Source organism: Salvelinus fontinalis, chromosome 38, assembly GCF_029448725.1.
Source record: "Salvelinus fontinalis isolate EN_2023a chromosome 38, ASM2944872v1, whole genome shotgun sequence".
Lineage (NCBI taxonomy): Eukaryota > Metazoa > Chordata > Actinopteri > Salmoniformes > Salmonidae > Salvelinus > Salvelinus fontinalis.
The window spans coordinates 8,948,609-8,967,918 of NC_074702.1; the positions used below are offsets into that span (position 1 = coordinate 8,948,609).

The 19,310-nt window shown below is 41.2% G+C and overlaps 1 protein-coding gene across 1 annotated transcript in view; it reads left to right on the forward strand.

Annotated features, from left to right (window-relative positions):
• The first annotated feature begins 4,017 nt into the window (after positions 1–4,017).
• LOC129838127 (solute carrier family 2, facilitated glucose transporter member 3-like) overlaps positions 4,018–19,310 on the forward strand; it is a 27,639-nt gene continuing 12,346 nt past the window's right edge. Inside the window, exons 1-2 of the mRNA XM_055904863.1 lie at positions 4,018–4,502; positions 5,024–5,198. Of these exons, the coding sequence (XP_055760838.1) occupies positions 5,175–5,198 (24 nt within the window). The 5' untranslated portion in view covers positions 4,018–4,502; positions 5,024–5,174. The remainder of the gene's footprint in view (positions 4,503–5,023; positions 5,199–19,310) is intronic.

The following is a 19,310-nucleotide window of genomic DNA, read 5'->3' on the forward strand; positions in this document are numbered from 1 at the left end:
CATGTTTGTTTAATTTGGTTTAAAAAATGCAAAACAAAGTGAAAGTAAAAGTGCTTTTTTCCGGATGCCCCAAACAATCAGAAAGGGAATTCATCAGAGAAAAGAACTTTACCCCAGTCCTCAGCAGTCCAATCCCTGTACCTTTTGCAGAATATCAGTCTGTCCCTGATGTTTTTCCTGGAGAGAAGTGGCTTCTTTGCTGCCCTTCTTGACACCAGGCCATTCTCCAAAAGTCTTCCGCCTCACTGTGCGTACAGATGCACTCACACCTGCCTGTTGCCATTCCTGAGCAAGCTCTGTACTGGTGGTGCCCCGATCCCGCAGCTGAATCAACTTTAGGAGACGGTCCTGGCACTTGCTGGACTTTCTTGGGCGCACTGATGCCTTCTTCACAACAATTGAACCGCTCTCCTTGAAGTTCTTGATGATCCGATAAATGATTGATTTAGGTGCAATCTTACTGGCAGCAATATCCTTGCCTGTGAAGCCCTTTTTGTGCAAAGCAATGATGACGGCATGTGTTTCGCAGGTAACCATGGTTGACAGAGGAAGAACAATGATTCCAAGCACCACCCTCCTTTTGAAGCTTCCAGTATGTTATTCGAACTCAATCAGCATGACAGAGTGATCTCCAGCCTTGTCCTCGTCAACACTCACACCTGTGTTAATGAGAGAATCACTGACATGATGTCAGCTGATCCTTTTGTGGCAGGGTTGAAATTTAGTGGAAATGTTTTTGGGGGATTCAGTTCATTTGCATGGCAAAGAGGGACTTTGCAATTAATTGAAATTCATCTCATCACCCTTCATAACATTCTGGAGTATATGCAAATTGCCATCATACAAACTGAGACAGCAGACTTTGTGAAAATTAATATTTGTGTCATTCTCAAAACTTTTGGCCACGACTGTAGTTTAGCGGCCAGCTATATAAACTTGTTAACATGGTTGAATTACCAGCCGGGGGGCCTCTGTTGATTTTGTTCGTCTCACTCAGATATCAAATAAAAAAACTGCAAGACATTTCTCTCCATCCTATTGTAAATTTGTATAGAATTGCAGGTAATTAGCTGTAAAACTGCAAATGTTCCTCTCCGTCCCATAGCAAAATTAGTAGAATTGCAGGAAATTAGTTATAAAATTGCAAAACCTTTCTCTCTGCCCCATGGCAAAATGTGTAGATGTGCAGCAAACTTGCTTTAAAACTGAAATATGTGGGGGGGGGGGGGGGTGTCTATAGCCTCGTGAGACCATCCTGAAATCTCCAGAGCTTCCACTGTTCTGCCTACAGTTTGAATCCACAAGTGAACCAGAGTGGAAGCTCGCAAGTTCAACATGGTCATGAGAGGGTACTATGACTATGAATTTGAGAGAGTAAACATTTCTCCTACGTCATTCTTCAGCATTATGTGGCAAGGCTACCATTGATGTTTCCATTAGGACTATGGAGTGCACCATTAAGTTGAAACAATATTATGTTACACAATATCAGATGCGTAACTGCAATGCTTCAGAGACACCATTCCTCTTATCACAGCGTTCCTTGCTGATGAATCGCTAAGATTTCCTCCATCTTGTGTTATTAGCCAATGATGTACTGCCAGAGAGAGAAAATTACTTTTCTGTTATTTTAGACCCTTCTTACTTTTTCTTGTTATTCCTACCTTTCTTTGGACTAAATGACCGTTCCAATTGCTTTCAACTTGCAATCACTGTGTAAACCAATTAGCCTGGCAAGCATATGTAAATATGTCAATTAATCATTGTGGCACTGAATTTTGAAAGGAGGCTGTCAGATACTTTCATTAAACTTACTTGTAGCACATGGAACCAGAAAAGTAACACTGCAGAATGAGGGACAACTGATTTGTCTTTATTCCTTTCATGTCACTGTCAAACATCACACATCTATAAGACAAAATATGTTGTGAAACAAAATGGTGCACCCAATCATTGATTGAAGAATGACTACAATTAAGGTCAGGTAGCATTCTTAACCCGATTCATATTGATACTGTAGACAAAATGTGCTCATGAAACCAATTTAAAGGCAGCATCCTGACTGAGTCTCTGAGGTTGCTATTGAATCCGATCAGCCTGGTAGGAGTAGAGCTCACCCACTGGATCATATGTATCAGCCTATAAGGCACCTTGACCACTAATATGCCTGCAAGGAGAATTACTCATGAAACAGCCTACAAGACAGCATCCTGATTTATCAGCCTCTGAAGCTGCTATTGAATCTGATCAAACTCTGAGGCTGAAAGCTAATCTGATCAGCCTGTCAGGAATGGAGCACTGTATATTTTTATATTATCCACAAAACATGATGTGTCCCTTATAAGTAGACACATATCAGTTATACAAGCTAACAACCAGCAACCAGATAACTAGCTAGCTTGCTAGCTAGCTAAAAATACTACCTAGCTAAATGAGCTTGCTAAGCAGCCCTACTAGCAAGCTAGCTAACAAATATAAAAAGATTGCTAATCTATAACAAACCAGTCTGATATATCAGTGATATATCAGTATAAAGTTGCCTTCATTTTGAAAGATGCTAGCTATATTACCTTTTTCCTCTAGGCTTCAGCTTTCTGGCTCTGTTTGAATGTGGCTTTGATGACTCATTGTTCCCTGCATGCGATTGGTTCTGGTCTTGGGGGCGACATGCAGCCTGTGAGACAGTGCTGCATGTCTTCTTCTTCATCTTCTTCGGTGGGGTTTAACGGCTGTAGGCATCTAATATGTTGCATTAATGCCCCCAACTGGACTATAGTATAAATCCATTATACTTTGTGATACCCCAAAGATATATACCAACATTTTTATAATAATACACCCTTCTGACTACCCAATTCTACTACTTTGACCCTATCTGCTCCTGCACCATGCCAACGGTCTGGGAGGACAGGACATCATCTCTCAACACACTCTCTAACTCTTCAGAAGTCAAATCACGTACACCCAAATACTGCTGCTGCCAACACAACATCTATTTTCTGTGATTGACATTCCATTTCTGAGGTACAGTTGATAACCATTGCTATGAACGCTAAGAAGCGTACTTACTGAAGCATATATCACTCATTGGCCTATTCCTCTGTGCTGGCACAGATCTACTACTCACAGGCATGTAACTTTTTTTTGGTCCACAAAATGTGTGCATAGGGCCTTTAATAGTCCTGTATTGGAGGATATATCCATCTGCAGCACCAGCGTGAGAAAAACTGTCGAAACTCATCTTTATTATAACCATGTCCATCAATACAAGGCTCAGGTTCCGAGATCCTCACCACACCTTCCACCTCACTTAAATCTCCCTCGTTCACTTCCATTTCAAATCAAATCAAATTGATTTATAAAGCCCTTCTTACATCCGCTGATGTCACAAAGTGCTGTACAGAAACCCAGCCTAAAACCCCAAAACAGCAAGCAATGCAGGTGTAGAAGCACGGTGGCTAAGAAAAACTCCCTAGAAAGGCCAGAACTTAGGAAGAAACCTAGAGAGGAACCAGGCTATGAGGGGTGGCCAGTCCTCTTCTGGCTGTCCCGGATGGAGATTATAACAGAACATGGCCAAGATGTTCAAATGTTCATAGATGACCAGCAGGGTCAAATAATAATAATCACAGTGGTTGTTGAGGGTGCAACAAGTCAGCACCTCAGGAGTAAATGTCAGTAGGCTTTTCATAGCCGATCATTCAGAGTATCTCTACCGCTCCTGCTGTCTCCAGAGAGTTGAAAACAGCAGGTCTGGGACAGGTAGCATGTCCGGTGAACAGGTCAGGGTTCCATAGCCGCAGGCAGAACAGTTGAAACTGGAACAGCAGCAAGGCCAGCATTTCACCTCCAGAACTCGGTCTGGTGGACAGCGCACTCTGTTTGTACTTGACCCCAGATTTCTTCTACACACCATCTTCATCTTCATCAAATTCCAATTCAGCCTCTGCTTTCCTCATTCTCTTCGACCTCTTCTTCCTCTTTTTCCTCCTTCATTCCTCCTTCGAAATCCACCTTTCCGTATCCCTGTCCCAATATTTTTCTCCTCCTGGCTTTGCTAGCGGCCCGGTGGCATCCCGATGTAACTCCATCTCATAATCATCCTGTTCAACTCGAAAACGTGTCTTCTACAGGCGCCGACATTTTGAGAGAATGAGCAGTTGCACAACTCCCAACCAGCCTACTCTCTCCGAATGTTCTTTCAGAAAGGATCCTTTTGCCTGCCAGGCGCTGTTCAGGGCTTAAATGCCCCACGAGCGCAATGATTTGGTAAAAAACTGCGTGCGCTATTACTTGTAGGAGCAAACATGACCAGAGATGACTAGGGCGCGTAGGATGTCGGCAAAGCTAGGGAACGTGCGGACAGACTTGTGCCACTATCGTATATAAATCGGCGACGAGAGAGGGAGGGGAGCAAGTGCTGAACATTCTTCTTAGCATACAGTTCAGTTCGACACCAAAGGGAAATACGATAACCTATTTGGCACCAAACAGGAATTACGGTAAATAGCCTATATCATTTTACTATTGTGAAGTTAGCCAACATTTGTATTTGTTCATTTAGAATGAGAAGGGATGTGTTTGTAGACATAGATTTATTTATAGACGTTAGTCAATAGTAGTCAACAGGAGGACGCTCTGTCAGAATTAGTGGGGTATAGAATAGAATAGGATGAAATGTAATGTATGCATGAAAATGAAACCTGTATCATCACCACTTTCTAAAATACATCATAATGCCAATATCAATCTAGGGAAACGTTGATTTCTTTCTCATTTGAAAATTTGAGTTGAAACTGATAGTGAGATGAGGGAGGAAGGAAGAAGAAGAGGGAGGGTTTTATCATCATATCTTTTGCTGCTCAAGCCAGATAGTCTACTGTGCAGTAGAGGTTGAATTTGTGCATCCACAGGTAAAATATACTCTGCTGTCTGTGCAGCTGCTAGGCTTGATGTGTTTCAGGTGTTTTAGTTCATCACTTCTAATGTATTAGAATGCTTCTGTTTTTATCTTTCTCTGCAGGTGGTTCCTCTGCAAACTGCTGTTTGGACTGCCTACATTGTTTACCTTGCAAATGAGAGCCTAGTTTTGGAAGGAGAAACTCAAACAAAGTATTTAACTTGGAGTTGTTTGATCTTTCCTGAGGAAGTCAGACAGTGAAACATAATTCAAGATGGAGAATATGGAAGATGGGAAGGTAAGCAACACATTAGGTCTGTCATCATCTCTTTTCTCACATCTTCTCACATCTAGTATTCTCCAGTGCTTGACTTGGACTGAAATAGGTGCTGGTACTCATTTTGGGTGCTGGTACTATTTATATTTAGATGCAGGAACTCCACAATAGTTTTGAGCTAATATTCTATAAAAGGTGCAGGAACTCAAGCAGTAGTAATTTTGAGGTGCTGGTACTCAGCTCTGGTGAGCTACTGCCCAAGTCGACTACTGGTCTTCTCACAGAGTTACTGATTACATCATATGATTTTATTCATTTATTCATGTTGCTTCTTTTTGTTGTTGTTGCAATTACAGTTTTTAATGTTTCCTTCCACAACATAACAATGCAATTGAATTACATCACCATTTGAACCACATTAGTTACTCTACCGTCACACCAGTTGTGCAACAGTATTTCTACTACTACTCTTCTCCTCCACCTCTTTGTACATTATACATTAATTTATCTCTGGTGACTATTTCATAAACAATCCTCATCCACCAGCACTGTTTCCTGGGGAAGAGTAGAGCAATGTTTCCACCACCCCCCCCCCCCCCCTGTCTTTGTCTCCCTACCTTTAATGAGTCAGTCAGAGAATGGTATTTACAAGGAGACGGGTAAGCACTACTTTTCCTCCCTGGCATGTAGAAGAACAGGGGTTGGGCTGGAAGGGAAGTGGGAGAGGAGAGAGGAAAGAGGGAGAGAGAGGAAAGAGAGGGAGGGGGGATAGAGAAGGAGAAAGGGGATTGGCGGATGCTACAGATACAGGTGGCGTGTCTGAACTTGAGCGGGTCTGTTTTATTCTCTGGCCTGTACCTGCATGTAGGACTAGGAGAGACAGACAGAATGAGGGAAGAGAGAGTGATGTGTAGTAAGGGGGGGTTTAGGAAATGATGTGTGAGGTGAGAGAAAGAGTCATATGATAGAGGGAGCAATAGTTATAGTAATAGTGTGACAGAGGGATAGAGTTATAAGCCCTTGTAAACAGTAGCTATGTGGAGATTATCCATTAGGCCTAGATTGGCCATCAGACACCCAATGATGAACCCTGTGACCTCAGATCTCCATACATTGACTTAGCAACACAAGGCTTTCTTACTCTCTGTCACTTACATAAAGAGCCACTAACAACACTGCTAACCTAGTCATGATTACACTCTTAACCACTCTAAAATACAGATGGATTGGATGCTTATTGTTACCAGATGCTTCTTCATATGGTTGTCTAGCTACAACATGGCTTGTCTTTTGAAACAGGTTGCACACTGTTGGTTGTCTTTCTCTTCTTTGTGGCTGTTAGGCAATGAGACTTTCCTACCAACCGTTGATGTGAAATTCTGAAACAGGAAAGGGCCTTCCCCAAACTGTTACCACAAAGTTGAAAACATAGAATCGTCTAGAATGTCATTGTATGCTGTAGTGTTAAGATTTCCCTTCACTGGAACTAAGGGGCCTAGCTCGAACCATGAAAAACAGCCCCAGACCATTATTCGTCCTCCACCAAACTTTACATTTGGCACTCTGCATTCAGGCAGGTAGCGTTCTCCTGGCATGCGCCAAACCCAGATTAATCCGTCAGACTGGCAGATGGTAAAGCATGATTCATCACTCCAGAGAACGTGTTTCCACTGCTCCAGAGTCCAATGGCTGCTAGCTTCACACCACTCCAGCCGACACTTGGCATTGCGCATGGTGATCTTAGGCATGTGTGACTGCTCCGCCATGGAAACCCATTTCATGAAGCTCCCGACGATCAGTTATTGTGCTGACGTTGCTTTCAGAGGCAGTTTGGAACTCGGTAGTGAATGTGGTAACCGAGGACAGACAATTTTTACCTGCTAGGAGCTTCAGCACTCAGCGGTCCCGTTCTGTGACCTTGTGTGGCCTACCACTTCGCGGCTGAGCCCTTGTTGCTCCTAGAAGTTTCCACTTCACAATAACAGCACTTACAGTTGACAGCTCTAGTAGGGCAGAAATTTGACAAACTGACTTGTTGGAAAGGTGGCATCTTATGACGGTGCCACGTTGAATGTCACTGAGCTCTTCAGTACGGGCCATTCTACTGCTAATGTTTGTCTACGGAGATTGCATGGCGATGTGCTCGATTTTATACACCTGTCAGCAACGAGTGTGGCTGAAATAGCCAAATATACTAATTTGAAGGGGTGTCCACATACTTTTGTATATGTAGTGTATATTGACTAACAGCACTGATGGGAAATGAGAAATGTTACAAATAGGGAGGTTCAAGACTCTCGTAAGACATCACAGTAAAATAGAGGGATGTATTGCAAAAGGAAATAGCAAAACGGTATTATACTGGGAAAGAAGTGTTAGTCTGTGGACATTGGAGGGTTGGAGTTAAGATCAGAATGAATGGTGGATTGGCCACTGTGGGTGAAAATCCAGCACTTGCAGAGAGATGAAATGAGGAATAGAGAGACAGAGAATCAGATGGACAGATAATAGGATGAGAAACAGAAGGACTTCATTATACATCCAAAATCATTTTTCCGGTCATGTGACAGACACACATGCACACACACAGCAGGCAGGCACACATTGACATAAATGCACATGTTGATATATGGTTTGTGTAAGACATGTTGTGCTTGTCAACAAGCTTTACAGGCTTTTTAGTATAGTACAGTATGTATGGTATACACACACTCAACCATGCTACTTGCTGTTTATTATCTATGAGTCACTTTACCCCAACCTACATGTACATATTACCTCAATTACCTCGACTAACCTATACCCCCACACATTGACTCGGTACCGTTACCCCCTGTATATAGCCTTGTTACTGTTATTTTATTGTTGATCTTTTATTTTTTACTTTAGTTTATTTAGTAAATCTTTTCTTAACAATTTTTTTTCTCTTAACTACATTGTTGGTTAAGGGCTTGTAAGTAAGCATTTCACAGTAAGGTCTACACCTATTGTATTCAGCGCATGTGACAAATACATTTGATTAGACACACACATATTGTAGTATTATGTACTGTCACACACTGTGCTCCTTACTCACTCAGCTACTCCCTTATTTAGTCATGTTATGAACTGTGACGGTATTCAGTACGGTAAATGATGTGCTCACACACTCTTTCTTGCTATCTTACTCAACTATCATGACACAAGGCGAGACCCAGATGCAGACGGTTCGAGTCTTAGTGTTCCAAAGGGGTAGGCAAGAGAATGGTCGTGGACAGGCAAAAAGGTCAAAACCAGATCAGAGTACAGGAGGTACAGAGTGGCAAACACGCTCATGGTCAAGGCAGGCAGAATGGTCAGGCAGGCGGGTACAAAGTCCAGAAACAGGCAAGGGTCAAAACCAGGAGGACTAGAAAAAAGAGAATAGCAAAAAGCAGGAGAACGGGAAAACCGCTCGTTGACTTGGAAAAACATACAAGACAAACTGGCACAGAGAGACAGGAAACACAGGGATAAATACACTGGCACAGAGAGACAGGGAAAACACAGGGATAAATACACTGGCACAGAGAGACAGGAAACACAGGGATAAATACACTGGCACAGAGAGACAGGAAACACAGGGATAAATACACTGGGGAAAATCAGCGACACCTGGAGGGGGTGGAGACAATCACAAGGACAGGTGAAACAGATCAGGGCGTGACACTCAACATTAAAGCTGGAATCCTTAATGGTCAAACTGCCACGTCAGTTTGGGCTATCACAACAACAAAGAAGTTACTGGAAACAATGAACACTGTATTTTTTCCCTCAGACATCATTGCAGTGATAGAACAGCAGATTAGGTACTTAAATGTTTTTACCACGTTGGGCGATGCCCCTTGTCATTTATTTTTATTTAACTTTTATTTAACTAGAAAGTAAATTAAGAACAAATTCTTATTTATGATGACGGCCTGCAAAAAGGCATAAGGCCTCCTGCAGGGTACGGGGGCTGGGATTAAAAATAAAAATGTAGGACAAAACACACATCACGACAAGAGAGACACCACAACACTACATAAAGAGAGACCTAAGACAACAACACAGCATAGCAACAACACATGACAACACAGTATGGTAGAAACACAATATGTCAACCAGTCCGTACCTCTGGCGACAGTCAAAACACACTCACCAGCCTGTCCTCCAGCCTGTACCTCTGGCGACAGTCAAAACACACTCACCAGCCTGTCCTCCAGCCTGTACCTCTGGCAACAGTCAAAACACCCCCCCAGCCTGTCCTCCAGCCCATACCTCTGGCAACAGTCAAAGCACACTCACCAGCCTGTCCTCCAGCCTGTACGTCAGGAGACAGTCCAAACACACTCACCAGCCTGTCCTCCAGCCTGTACGTCAGGAGACAGTCCAAACACACTCACCAGCCTGTCCTCCAGCCTGTACGTCAGGAGACAGTCCAAACACACTCACCAGCCTGTCCTCCAGCCTGTACGTCAGGAGACTGTCCAAACACACTCACCAGCCTGTCCTCCAGCCTGTACGTCAGGAGACAGTCCAAACACACTCACCAGCCTGTCCTCCAGCCCATACCTCTGGAGACAGTCAAAACACACTCACCAGCCTGTCCTCCAGCCCATACCTCTGGAGACAGTCAAAACACACTCACCAGCCTGTCCTCCAGCCTGTACGTCAGGAGACAGTCCAAACACACTCACCAGCCTGTCCTCCATCCCATACCTCTGGAGACAGTAAAAACACACTCACCAGCCTGTCCTCCAGCCTGTACGTCAGGAGACAGTCCAAACACACTCACCAGCCTGTCCTCCATCCCATACCTCTGGAGACAGTAAAAACACACTCACCAGCCTGTCCTCCAGCCTGTACGTCAGGAGACAGTCCAAACACACTCACCAGCCTGTCCTCCAGCCTGTACGTCAGGAGACAGTCCAAACACACTCACCAGCCCGTACGTCAGGAGACAGTCCAAACACACTCACCAGCCTGTCCTCCAGCCCGTACGTCAGGAGACAGTCCAAACACACTCACCAGCCTGTCCTCTAGCCCGTACCTCTGGAGACAGTAAAAACTTGGTGACTTACACAACATCTGTTTTACACAAACCTATAAAGACTTACATCATCTTATGGTGATTATTATTTTGAAGGGGACCCTGTTTCACCGTCTTTACATATCTTACTTCACTTGTAGTAGGCCTATTTATTCAGTTTTCAGCTTGTTTTAGATGACTGGGTATTGTAATGTCACAAGGCCAGAGTGTCCTTCCTAGAGATATACAATATGCCTGATTAGTACTATCACAGAACATAACACTTTTATCAGTGTAATTTGGGTAATGAAACCCTTTGAGAATTTTATTCTTATGGCACCGGCGTCTCTGCTTTTAGTGTTAGCCCAGGTTCCCTCCGTATGCAGTCATTCTGTGTCAGTTGGTCTTTGATTTGAAATATGTTCTAGAACACAGGTGTCAAACTCATTCCACGGAGGGCCGAGTGTCTGCGGGTTTTCGCTCCTCCCTTGTACTTGATTGATGGATTAACATCACTAATTAGTTAGGAACTCCCCACACCTGGTTGTCTAGGGCTTTATTGAAAGGAAAAACCAAAAACCTGCAGACACTAGGCCCTCCGTGGAATGAGTTTGACACCCCTGTTCTAGAACAAGGCCTTTAAGTTCTGCTTCCTACTCATACAGTATCAGTCAAAAGTTTGGACACACCTACTCATTCAGTTTTTTTATTTATTTGTACTATTTTGTACTATTTTATTTGTTCTATTTGTACTATAATCATAATCATTCAACTGGAATGAATTTCAATTAACAGGTGTGCCTTGGTAAAAGTTAATTTGTGGAATTTCTTTCCTTCTTAATGCATTTGTGCCAATCAGTTGTGTTGTGACAAGGTAGTGGTGGTATCCAGAAGATAGCCTAGTTTGGTAAAAGTCCATATTATGGTAAGAACAGCTCAAATAAGCAAAGAGAAACAACAGTCCATCATTACTTTAAGACCTGAAGGTTAGTCAACCTGGAAAATTTCAAGAACTTTTAAAGTTTCTTCAAGTGCAGTCACAAAAACCATCAAGCGCTATGATGAAACTGGCTCTCATGATGACCGCCACAGGAAAGGAAGACCCAGAGATACCTCTGCTGGGGTGGATGAATTCATTAGAGTTAACTGCACCTCAGATTACAGCCCAAATAAATGCTTCACAGAGTTCAAGTAACAGACACATCTCAACATCAACTGTTCAGAATAGACTGCGTGAATCAGGCCTTCATGGTTGAATTCCTGCAACGAAACCACTACTAAAGGACACCAATAAGAAGAAGAGACTTGCTTGGGCCAAGAAACATGAGCAATGGACATTAGACCGGTGGAAATCTGTCCTTGGGTCTGATGACTCCAAATTTGAGATTTTTGATTCCAACCGCTTGGTCTTTGTGAGACGCAGAGTAGGTGAACGAATGATCTCCGCATGTGTGGTTCCAACCTTGAAGCATGGAGGAGGAGGTTGGATGGTATGGAGGTGCTTTGCTGGTGACACTGTCAGTGATTTATTTAGAATTCAAGGCAGACTTAACTAGCATGGCTACCACAGATTTCTGCAGCGATACGCCATCCCATCTGGTTTGCGCTTAGTTGGACAATGACCCAACACACCTCCAGGCTGTGTAAGGGCTATTTGACCAAGAAGGAGAGTGATGGAGTGCTGCATCAGATGACCTGGCCTCCACAATCACCCGACCTCAACCCAATTGAGATGGTTTGGGATGAGTAGGACCGCATAGTAAAGGAAAAGCAGCCAACAAGTGCTCGGCAAATGTGGGAACTCCTTCAAAACTGTTGGAAAAGCATTCCAGATGAAGCTGGTTGAAAAAATGTCAAGAGTGTTCAAAGCTGTCATCGAGGCAAAGGGTGGCTACTTTGTAAAATCTAAAATCTAAAATAGATTTGTTTTTTTGGTTACTACATGATTCCATGTATTATTTCATAGTTTTGATGTCTTCACTATTATTCTACAATGTAGAAAATAGCAAAAAGGCAAACTTTTGTCCAAACTTTTGACTGGTACTGTATATTAGGACCGTTATGATTTTACATTCCTGTACACACGTAGCCTATAGCTCATAACATTAAGACAAAGGAGATGATCGTGGACTACAAGAAAAGGAGGGCTGAGAATTCTCATCGATAGGGCTGTAGTGGAGCAGATTGAGAGCTTCAAGTTCCTTGGTGTCCACATCACCAACGAACTATCATGGTCCAAACACACCAAGACAGTCGTGAAGAGGGCACTATTCCCCCTCAGGAGACTGAAAATATTTGGCATGGGTCCTCAGATCCTCAAAAAGTTATACAGCTGCACCATCAACAGCATCCTGACTGGTTGCATCACTGCCTGGTATGGCAACTTCTCGGCCTCAGACCGCAAGGCACTACAGTGGATAGTGCGTACGGCCCAGTACATCACTGGGGCCAAGCTTCCTGCCATCCAGGACCTCTATGCCAGGCGGTGTCAGAGGAAGGACCTAAAAATGGTCAAAGACTCCAGCCACCCTAGTCATGGACTGTTCTCTCTGCTACAGCAAGGCAAGCGGTACCGGAGCGCCAAGTCTAGGTCCAAAAGGCTTCTTAACAGCTTCTACCCCCAAGCCATAAGACTGCTGAACAGCTGATCAAATGGCTATCCGGACTACTTGCATTGACCTCTACCTACATGTACATACTACCTCAATTATCTCAACTAACCTGTGCCCCCACACATTGACTCTGTACCGGTACCCTCTGTATATAGCCTCTCTACTGTTATTTTATTGTTGCTCTCTAATTATTCTTTAAATTTGTATTTATTGTTTTATTTCTACATTTTTTACTTCAGTTTATTTGAGTAAATACTTTCTTAACACTTTATTGTTGGTTAAGGTCTTGTAAGTAAGCATTTCACTGTAAGGTTGTATTCGGCACATGTGACAAATACAATTTGATTTGAATTGAGTTGATTACAAGATTGTTTTCAATCTTCAAAACTAATTGTTTTATTTGTACCCATTGTGTTAAACTATGACAATTCTATTGCCTGACAGAAGCAGTCTGGCCAGTCAAAGAACCAGAGTTACACATATCAGTACAAGAACAGACTGTTCAGTCCAGGACAATACAACACAAAGCACTCTGTCTTGGTGACACTGCTTTCACACTGTGATATAAAGGGAACTGCCAAAATAAAGGAAACACCAACATAAAGTGTCTTAACAAGGCATTGGGTCACCTGAAGCCAGAACAGTTTCAATGAACCTTGGCATATATTCTACAAGTGTCTGGAGGTGACAACATTCTTCCACGAAAAATTCCATAATTTGGTGTTTTGCTGATGGTGGAGAAAAACTGAGGCACCTCTCCAGAACCTCCCGTAAGTGTTCAATTGGATGGGGGTACTGTCATCCTGGAAGAGACCACTCCCATCAGGTTAGAAATTATTCACCGTAGGTTGAAGGTGATCACTCAGAAAGGCTGGGTATTTATTGGTGTTTACCTTGCCCTCTATGGGATTGAGTGGACCTAAACCATGCTAGGAAAATGCACCTCCACACCATAACAGAGCCGCCAGCCCAGAACCTTAATTTACTGAAGTGTTTCCTTTATTTTGGCAGTTACCAGTATGCCCACTGTTCCCTCATATCAATCTATCAATGTCCTGTGCAGGTTCACTGAGCCTTTGTGTGATAATGTAATTGATACTGCCATGCCGTGTTATTGTGTCATTTTGGTGAAATATGTAGATATTAAGTCTGGTGACGTGGTGGACAGAGACCATATGACATAATACTGCTCTCCTGAGAGGAAGCTCACTGTGTCTCCTGTAGCAGACATACAGACTAAACCAGGGGTTCTGAACTGATGCTACCTCGGAACCCAAATTCAACCAGGTTGTCTCAGTTGCGACCCAATATTTGCATCGCAAAAAAGAATCGGCAATATATAATCTATAACTTTTTTAATGCTATATTAAAGGTAAATGTATATGACAAGTATATCTTGTATATGACAAGAGAACAATATTCCCACCTCTTTCATTGTCATTAATTACATTTTGCACAAATTCTTGATGAAGAATGTTAATTAACTCACTGGCTTGAGACCATAAAATCAACCAAAATAGTGCTGCTAATCTGTATATTGATACTACTGTGATTGAAGAAAGTTAGGTTAGGAGATTAAATTATTTACAAATATAAATTCATTATAATTTCTACAGCCTACATCTGGTTTAAGTTGTTTAATTTTAGACTGGAGAATTTCTTCATTTAAAAAAACCACCCGCAACCCACTCAGACACCCACAACCCAATCTCCCGTGACCCAAATTTGGGTCAGGATCCACCAGTTGAGAATCACTGGACTAAACAACACCCATTGATTGGTTATAATGAAAGTCTGTTATGTGGAGCCGCTGGATATTTGACATCACTAGGAAATTGATATATTAGTATCTGGTTCAAAGACGTATAAGGTTTTTCAAAGTAGCAAAAAAAATTAACAGCAATTACAAATTCCCTAAAAGGCTTTTTTATGTTCATTGGACAAATTCTAAAATCAAATTCTAAAATCGATGAAAATACCTTTAACTTCATCCTTTGAGATTAGTTTTTGTCTCCCTGAGTCAACAAAACAAAGTTATTGTATTTTAATATGAAATACTGGTGTTATACGGTATGACAATATTTTGTTATCCTGAATACACTGGAACAGAATAGGATTCGCATCCATTAAATGTTATTAGTAGTCTATTAATAGTAGGCTATACAAAGATAACACTTAATCAAAGTTTAAAAGTTAAATTAACTGCCTCTCCCTTTCTCTCTCAAACATGTTTTGTTACTATTTCCTTGCTAATGTTAATAATAATCACTTAACTATAATTTGAGCCTGCGGCAACACTTTACGTTGCATTAAATTACATTATTACACGATTATTACATGATAGTTAATGTTGTATTTATGCATTGTTACACTGTAACTGGTACATTTCTATTCAATGCAGGTACACAAATGCAATTTCAAGATGCCTACACAAAATAGCTACATAAAATGCCCATCAAACTACTTCAATTCAAACTTGTACGGTCTTGATTTTTCATAAAGTGCCCCAAATATGAAGCAGCTATTAACTAATAGAAATCAAAATCCATTTTTAATCCATAATTGTGTGTGTGTGTGTAATATTATATGAACTAATATAATCCATCAGTATTACCTTAACTGCAGTGCAATATAACATTAACTACAGTGTTGCTGACAGTAGCATGAAACCATGAAAACAATACCTTGCTTTTCTTCTGGCTAGTCTTTTCTCCCTAGCAACTGGGTCTGCGTTAATCTTTTGTCTGTGTCGTGCAGCCTTCTCCTTATTAGACAACGGCATCTACAGTATAAAGATAATGTGCCTTGAAAAAAACTTTAAATGCCGTAAAATAGTTTAAAATTATAATATTCAGTATTAATACAACAAGTAAATATGAATTAAATATGAATTCAATTAAATGATTCAATGTTGTAAACTAGTGAAAACATGGGGTAACAAAGCTACTGTCATTCAGAATAACGGGTGACATTGTGGTATGACATGAAACTTTTGTTGTGCTGAAGGACAAAAGCATGATACTGAAGGATGGATTTCATACATAAACATATTTAACAAGCAGTTCCTTAGCCACCTACAGTTGAAGTCAGAAGTTTACATGCACTTAGGATGGAGTCATTAAAACTAATTTTTCAACCACTCCACAAATTTATTGTTAACAAACTATAGTTTTGGCAAGTCGGTTAGGACTGTCACGATCGTCAATGGGAGAGAGTGAGGACCAAAATGCAGGGTGTGGAAAGTACATCTTCTTTATTTAAGAAAGAAGACGAAAACGAACACTATACAAACTAACAAAACAACAAAACAGACGACCGTGAAGCTATTCAAACATAAGTGCTGACGCTAAACACTTAGACATAGACAATTACCCACAAATGCATGATGCCCATGGCTGCCTTAAATATGGCTCCCAATCAGAGACAAATGAAAGACATCTGTCTCTGATTGAGAACCACTCAGGCAACCATAGACATACCTAGAAACATTCACTCAACCATAGACAAACCTAGAAACATTCACTCAACACAAACTCATACACTACACCCAACACCCCCTTTACCATATAACCACCCAAAACGACAAAACACAAACATTCCCCATGTCACACCCTGACCTAACTAGAATAATAAAGAAAACAAAGAATACTAAGGCCAGGGCGTAACAAGGACATCTACTTTGTGCATGAGACAAGTAATTTCTCCAACAATTGTTTACAGACAGATTATTTAACTTATAATTCACTGTATCACAATTCCAGTGGGTCAGAAGTTTGCATACGCTAAGTTGACTGTGCCTTTAAACAGCTTGGAAAATTCCAGAAAATTATGTCATGGCTTTAGAAGCTTCTGATAGGCTAATTGACATCATCCATCTGTACAAACAATAGTGCACAAGTATAAACACAATGGGACCACGCAGCCATCATACCGCTCAGGAAGGAGACGTGTTCTGTCTCCTAGAGATGAACGTACTTTGGTGCGAAAAGTGCAAATCAATCGCAGAACAACATCAAAGGCCCTTGTGAAGATGCTGGAGGAAACAGGTACAAAAGTATCTATATCCACAGTAAAACGAGTCCTATATTGACCTAACCTGAAAGGCTGCTCAGCAAGGAGAAGCCACTGCTTCAAAACCGCAATAAATAAGCCAGACTACGGTTTGCAACTGCACATGGGGACAAAGATTGTACTTTTTGGAGAAATGCCCTCTGGTCTGATGAAACAAAAATAGAACTGTTTGGCCATAATGACCATCGTTATGTTTGGAGGAAAAAGAGGGATGCTTGCAAGCCGAAGAACACCATCCCAACCATGAAGCACGGGGGTGGCAGCATCATGTTATGGGGTGCTTTGCTGCAGGAGGGGCTGGTGCACTTCACAAAATAGATGGCATCATGAGGCAGGAAAATCAGATAGAACATTTTGTGGCTATATTGAAGCAACATCTCAAGACATCAGTCAGGGAGTTAAAGCTTGGTCGCAAATGAGGTCTTCCAAATGGACAATGACCCCAAGCATACTTCTAAAGTAGTGGCAAAATGGCTTAAGGACAACAAAGGTAGTGGAGTGGCCATCACAAAGCCCTGACCTCAATCCTATAGAAAATGTGTGGGCAGAACTTAAAAAACGTGTGCGAGCAAGGAGTCCTACAAACCTGACTCATTTATACCAGCTCTGTCAGGAGGAATGGGACAAAATTCAACTTATTGTGGGAAGCTTGTGAAAGGCTACCCAAAACATTTGACCCAAGTTAAACAATTTAAAGGCAATGCTACCAAATACTAATTGAGTGTATGTAAACTTCTGACCCACTGGGAATGTGATGAAAGAAATAAAGCTGAAATAAATCATTCTCTCTACTATTATTCTGACATTTCACATTCTTAAAATAAAGTTGTGCTCCTAACTGACCTAAGACAGGGAATTTTTACTCCGATTAAATGTCAGGAATTGTGAGAAACTGAGTTTAAATGTATTTGGCTAAGGAGTATCTAAACTTCCGACTTCAACTGTATATAAAGTAATGACCTTGACCTATAAAGATTATCCTTACTTTTCATATTTAATAAAGCTTTTTTATAAAATAGTAACATTAAAAGTATGTTTTCTGTGTTGTACTGAATGACATGCGTTTTTGGTACAAAGGTTACTAGAGGGTGAAAAGGTGAAATCATCAAATATTTCAGAGAGATTTACTCACCTCATCACATTGATAGAGGGTCTTCAATAGGTCTTCTTTGTGATGTCACACACTGTCACATGATTACCATCATGTAATATGCTTTAAAATTGCTTTTTACCTTTGTGATACTGAATGACATTGATGAAGGACAAAAGTCCAGACAAAGGTTATTCAAGTTTTTAAATATTTTTTAGATACTGTATGTTGCCCATTATTCTATATATTGTTGCAAACACAAAAACAATTATGCCATGGGTGTTCATTTATATTTTTAGAATGAATTTCTAAATTTTAAAAACACTATTGTCATTAGAATTTTAACCCGGACAGTTACACTGAAGGACATTTTGACACAACTCCCTTAATTTAATAGTTTGCAACACAAATATTTATGGGTCAAAAGAAGGGTAAGAGCTGAGTTATTTAATATTATATTTATACATATTTCTCTTTTTATGTTGAATGAATGGCCTTCGAACACCAAATTTAAACGTCTCGTCTTTGACCCATCTATGTGTAATAGTGTGTGTCATAAAGAGTAGCCTACCTTTGTGTAATAATAACTGATACTGTTATGTCACTTTCCTATAGCCTACATTCTCTGTAAAGAGATGTGGTATTTGAGATGAGTAGGTTTTGGTCCTTTAAAAGAGACCACATCAAACAGGGTCTCTTTCCCTGGTCTGGCCCAGGGCTTTGTATAGCAGACTTTCATTATAACCAATCCGCTTGGTGCTGCTATGTTGCCCAGCTTTAAATTAAATAAATAAATACAAATATTTAACATTTATTTAACCAGGTAGGCCAGTTGAGAACAAGTTCTCATTTACAACTGCGACCTGGCCAAGATAAAGCAAAGCAGTGTGACAAAAACAACAACACAGAGTTACACATAAACAAACGTACAGTCAATAACACAATAGAAAAATCTATGTACAGTGTGTGCAAATGTAGAAGAGTAGGGAGGTAAGGAAATAAATAGGCCATAGAGGTGAAATAATTACAATTTAGCATTAACACTGGAGTGATAGATGTGCAGATGATGATGTGCAAGTAGAGATACCGGGGTGCGAAAGAGCAACAGGATAAATAACAACATGGGGATGAGGTAGTTGGGTGTGCTATTTACAGATTGGCTGTGTACAGGTACAGTGATTGGTAAGCTGCTCTGACAGCTGATGCTTAAAGTTAGAGAGGGAGATAGAAGTGATTTTTGCAATTTCTTCCAGTCATTGGCAGCAGAGAACTGGAAAGAAAGGCAGTCAAAGGAGGAATTGGCTTTGGGGGTGACCAGTGAGATATACCTG